Genomic DNA, 6,000 nt, shown 5'->3' with positions numbered 1-6,000 from the left:
TTTTTCTCTAAATTTTTTTATGTCTCTCTTTCTCTCTCTCTCTCTTTTCACCTGAGAACGGCACCTACAGTTTCCAAAAAAAAAAAATTCAAATCTCACCAGCTGCTGGTATATTAGGTTCTTTAAGGGATTGTCTAAGACATAACACTGTCCTAACTGAGAAAGAACAGAAAACAAACAAAAAATGAACTAGTTCAACACTTCAGTACAAATTTGGCACTTGCTCAAAGACGCAGTGTGGTGTGCAATAGATGAACCAAGTCCTCGATGAAGAAAATAATTGCCTATTGGGTGTCAGATGGCAGAAAAATAAAAATTAAAAAAAAAAACAGGCTCTCTTTCCCTCTTCCCCTTTCATACACTTCCACCCCTAAAATATGCAAAGGTATAGAGATGGAGACAGTGGAAGGGAGTAAAGAGAAGTTTATCTTTCTTTTTTTTTCTGTCAGGTGCATTACCAAAACAAAAACAAAAAAAATTATTATTTTTTTAAACTGTAGCACAAAACAACAAAACACATTCACAAGCCACTTGTTGGCACTGTGTACCTGAGTGAGAATTTCTAGAACATTGTAGAACAAACAGCCATAAAGTTTATTTAAAAAAAAAAAGAGTTGACGGGTAAGACTTCAGTGCTTGGATATAGCAGCTGAATTACTGGCATTATTTTACCCATAGCTTATTTCAATCTCTTGTTGTCGATATTTTTGCTGTTTTTATTTTTTTCTCCTTCCAAAGCCTTTTGATGCAGGCTGAGGTCTATTAGTCAGCTGATGTCCCAACTAGTTAAGACTAACAGTTAAAATAACAGTCAGTGTATGAGAAAGTTAATGTGCTTGGCCACTGGTAAGGATGAACCAGCTGGGGCTTCTTTAAGTCCTCTAAGGTCACAACACTTGTTGGACTCTTATCAGTTGGCTTGCCCAGCAATGTGGTTTTCACTGTCACTCCCGTAGTCCACATCTGGGTCATCCTCTTCTTCATCGTACTCGTCATAGATTTCTCCATTGATATCATCGGCCTGCATCTCTTCCTTGATATGCGGCTCGTCTCCTTTTACACCGTACGTGCTTTGGATCACAGGCATCCCAGGTTCTGGGCTGCTGGATACACTCGAATGCTCCGAGGGCAGATGAGGGGAGGGCATTCCTGCCATAGCGATTGCTCCAGGATATACAACACCGGCAGTAGCAATTGGGATCTGTGCTTGTTGCCTGTATTTGGAAATATAAAAAGAGAATTTGGGTACTTCAGGAGCCGTGAAAAACTTACCCATCTGAAACCAATAACGTTTTGGTCATCAGTGTCTGACATCAAGAAACTGACTTTGAATAGCCAACATTATCCTACGTATTATATGCCCTGTTATAGCAATTTTCCCCCCTTTTCTAAGTCTGTAGTCATATAGACAACAGAGTCCTTGAATCTGCTACAGGGCTGTCCAAAATGCAGCCCACAGTGTGATTTTATACAGCCCACCTGTGGGTTTTAATTTTCACCAGAGAAAAAATAAAATAATAATTTACATGGAATGCATATTAGATTTTTAAATTCCATCACAATAAATAATCTCATTGATGTTAATTTTCTTTGATATTTTTAAGCAGTAATATGGATGGAACATATCCCACAGAATTTTCAATCGATCTGTGGGATGTGTTCCATCTGAAAGATGAACCTTTATACTGTTGCGTTGTCGCTTTGTTTTGTGTTTGCTTTTGTGCTTCCTGCCTTCGCCTGTCATATTGATGATGCGCATTCCCCCACTTTCTGTTAGTGTATTGTAATTTTTATTCTGGGTGTGGCCCTCATCTACTCTATGATAAAATTCACATATAGAGGTGATAGAATTTGGATTGACAAATGTGATTAAAGAGGAAGTGGAAAGAACCCAAAATTGATACTGAAACAATGTAGCTGAGTCTGGGGGCAACTGTAACGAGAGGGACAAGAAGACTTACACTGAGGGTAGATAATAATCACCAGGGTACCCTTGACTTATTCCTTCGTTTATGCACAACTATTACATGTATGGCATTTTTCCAGGAACTGGGAAACATTAAGCTGTGCACTTCTTCACAGTGTTGGAGGCAGTAAAGGAGAACCTTTTTCAAAAGTGGAGGAGTATAGGGAAGATGTGAAAATACTTTCTATATCTTGAATTCCAGCCATGCTAGGCCCAGGATTTATTGTTCTAAGAAGTTTTAGTGTCCTTAAAACCTCAGTTTTAAACATACGCACTTGCTATTTCCATACCATATGAGACGGTATATGCCATCATACTATCACTGTTATAGCCAACACATTGTAATGTCACCATTCTTTTTATCTAGACTCCAAAGTCTTTAGCATATGAGACAGAGTTTGAATCTCCTAAAATGAACATCATCAATTAAGAATGGAAGTCCTCCCTGTCCCACAGCTTCAGTGTTCCTTGAATATAATCCTTATGCTAAATACAAAGATTCTGAAAGACTACATATTTGCTTTGAATCATGTGTTACAGTTTCTGATTTCCTCTTTTTCATCTAAACATTCACTCTTCACCTAGTCAAGTGTTTCCTTATGCCTCAAAGCAGCTTCCTGGCACAATGACCTCAAGCAAACTGTTACTTCTTTCAACAATTACCATTATGCAGTCTTATTAAAGAAGAAAAGTAACAGAATGTGATTTAGTGAACCAAAGAAACAACTGAAATTTAGAATTTGATTTATAGATCTAGTGGCTTGTCTGTTTCTACAAATTTAAGACATTTTAGTTGAAGACCTTGTTTTTAGAATGTTAAGTAAGCTAACACCAGTCAAATTTCAGTGTTTACAGAGTTGATGACTTTTCATATGCATTCATTTATTTTAATAAGTAAATACTTTGCTAATTTAAAAGTGCTATATAAATATTTGCTATTATTATTATTATTAGGAATAAGGACTGGACCTACTGTAATTCCATTGATATAGGAAGGTTGCAGGTGAGGAAACTACCTTAACTATCCAGGATTGCACATTCTTTGCAATGCAGTATTGTTGAAAGCCATAAGAAATTAAAAGCCTTGTCCAGGGTCACGTAACCAGTATATGCCAGAGGCAGGACCTGAAATCGGGTATTCCTGACTTCAAGAATAGCTCCCTATCCATTACTCCATGCAGCCCATTTTAATTTTTTTTCACTAACCAAGGGGACTTGGTTGGCTGTTTTCAAATACTCTTGTCCTTAGGTTTTCTGCATACTCGCATTAAAATAGGATGTCATTGCTAACCGAGTAAGTTTGGTATACCACTAAGTATACCAAATATAAGGACTCTCCCAATTTAGAAGAAAAAAATAATGAACGGCCCATACCCAACATTAAAATACTGCCTCATCTCTTGACGTCTGTTCCGCATAATTGCTTTATATTCGCCAATCCTCAGTTTTTTTCCATCTACAAGGCAGGTTCGCTTTGGCCTGGGCTTATACTTATAGTCAGGATATTTCTCCAGGTGCTGCTTGCTAAGTCGAGCCTGTTCTTCATAGTATGGCTGTTTTTCTAGGTTTGTCATTGCTTTCCAGCGAGAACCTATTAAAAAAAAAAGCAGAGTAAGCGTTCTAACTTGGACATCTGAAAACATTCTAAAAAGGAAAAGTGTTCAGAAAAAAAGTAAACCTGGGGCTACTATCTTGGTCAAAATTTGGGTATTAATAAATGGGTTTAACTTATAGACATAAAATGAAAATCCTAATACTTTGAGAGGCTTTGAGCAAGTTTGTGGGGTGCTACAGATGTGATGATATTTGTAGTCCTATTTTTTGCTTATTTCACATCAGTAATTAAATCAAATTCCACAGCAAAATATTAAAACTCTGATGTACTCCTATAATATATAATTAATTTGAATAGAAACATTCTTCATTTTGACAGTTAATTCTGATACAATGTAAAAATCCTCTTACGTCTGATAATGCGTTTTGATTGAATAGAAGTCCAAAGACCTAGTTATTCCTTCCTGCATGTATGATATTCTGTTTACTGGCTGTATTGGACAAGAAGGATACAAGGAGGAATAAAATGTGATCCCTGCTTTCAAGAAGCTTCCATTCTGGTAAGGAAATAGCATGTACCCAAATAAATAAAAGACAAAGTAGAGTGTGATAAATAAGGGGATAAAACAGATTTAGAGGAAGGAGACATGCCTTTTTACCTCAGGTGATAATGCAAGTCATTATGGAAAAAAAATTTTGTGTTGGATCTTGAAGAACAGGTAAGATTTAGATGGTAAGGGGGAGATAAGGTGCAAGAAAAAAAGATGTTCAAGGCATAGGGAATAGTCTAAGCAAAGGTAAGGAGATAGAAAATTGCAGGAAATGTTGGGAAATGAGTTGTCCAGTTATTGAAAGCATAGATATATGAAGGGAAGAAATGTCAGATACATCTGTAATGGTATCTCTCAGCATCTCAAGAGAGAGAAGTCTTCATCATCATAAAACTGCCTATTATATTTTTTGGCAATTCTACTAACTTTTAGGAAACTTTTCTTCAAGTTGAACTAAAATCTGTTACCCATTGGTCCTAGTTCTGCTCTCTAGAGCTACCAAGAATACATCTTCAACATGTTAATCTTTCAAATATTTGAATGGGGATATATTATCTCTTTTAAGTCTTCTCTTTTCAAAGGGAAATGCTCCAAATGTGGTCCAAGTATAATGAGATACTGGCCAGTGAAAACCCAGTCCTTATGAGCATGTGCAGTTGCTCTGCCTAATCTAATTCACCATGTGGACTTTGAAGCATAGGCAGGTATGCTATGACTAGTTCCTGTAAAATTACCGTGGGTCAGAGAGAGGCCTTCTGATTAATCACAGCCCAAGAAGAAAGGAGATAAAGGTTTCTTTCCCTACCCAGAGAACTCTAGTATTTCATCCTTCTTATTTGAATGCAGCCAAGGAGAGAGAGAGATTGATATGGCTTGTTATTGTCTTTTGTGTGCACCCTGAATTTTCATCCAGCAGCCGATCAAAAGGTCCCTCTTTGCCACATAGTAAACAGAAAACAATCACAGAATATCTGTACACGTTCCAAAGTCCACATGACATATTGCATCAGGAAGAACATGCTGTGCCAGTTTGTAAGCACAGGGCACTTTTATTGTGTGGTCCCATGGGATAAACAAAAATTCACTAAATATTTATTAAGTACCTGAAATGTGCAAAAAAAAATATACTCTGTTGTTTCTCTAAACTCCATGAGTCAGTTTTCAGTTCCCTAGGCAGTGGGCTGATACTCCTTTGGGTATGCTCCATCTTGTTAAAGCACCTTTGAAAAAGTGGCACCCAGAACTCTAAGGTGATTTGACCAAAGCAGAGCAATCGTCTCCGACATTGTGTACCTTCTTGTCCAATTAATATAACCCAAATTAGCAGTGAAAGAACATTAGAGAAGAAGATTGTTGTAGTAGTTTGTTTCAAAGTCAGGAATCTCTGGATTCCAACCTTGGGCAGCTTTCTAATCTAAGTGTTTACATTGCACAGTTTGTGCTGATTCACATTGATGAAGAGAGTTTTACCACTGGGAGTTCCCAATACCAATAAAACCACAAATTTGGTCTGAAAAAGAGATAGCTTTAGTGTTTTTGACCCTATTTAACATCTAGAGGTCTTTCTCATATACATTTCTTTCTAGCTAGGTCTGTTCATTCAGTTTTCAGTTGTCTGACTCTCTGTGACCCCATTTGGGGTTTTCTTGGCAAAGATGCTAGACTGGTTTGCCATTTCCTCCTCCAGCTCATTTACAGATGAGGAAACTGAGGCAAACAGGGTTAAGTGACTTGCCTAGGGCCACCACAGGTAGTAAGTACCTGAGACTGACTTTGAACTCAGATCTTCCTGACTCCAGGACCAGCGCTCTGTTCACTGTGCTACCTAACTGCCCAGTTAGGGAACCAAAACCTCACATGTCATTGTTCAGTCATTTTCAGTTTTGTCCAACACTACTAAATACTGAGGTTACAAAGAAAAGTAAAAGA

At 37.5% G+C, this 6,000-nt stretch overlaps 1 protein-coding gene across 1 annotated transcript in view; it reads right to left on the bottom strand.

Moving 5' to 3' along the window:
• Positions 1-523: 523 nt before the first annotated feature.
• SOX5 (SRY-box transcription factor 5) overlaps positions 524-6,000 on the bottom strand; it is a 491,049-nt gene continuing 485,572 nt past the window's right edge. Inside the window, exons 14-15 of the mRNA XM_036761148.1 lie at positions 3,341-3,557; positions 524-1,214 (exon numbers count right to left, since the gene is read on the bottom strand). Coding sequence (XP_036617043.1) covers positions 911-1,214; positions 3,341-3,557 — 521 coding nt within the window. The 3' untranslated portion in view covers positions 524-910. The remainder of the gene's footprint in view (positions 1,215-3,340; positions 3,558-6,000) is intronic.

Source organism: Trichosurus vulpecula, chromosome 5 (genome assembly GCF_011100635.1).
Source record: "Trichosurus vulpecula isolate mTriVul1 chromosome 5, mTriVul1.pri, whole genome shotgun sequence".
Lineage (NCBI taxonomy): Eukaryota > Metazoa > Chordata > Mammalia > Diprotodontia > Phalangeridae > Trichosurus > Trichosurus vulpecula.
The sequence above is the reverse complement of the archived record's forward strand: the minus strand, read 5'-3'. Positions and strand labels throughout refer to the sequence as shown.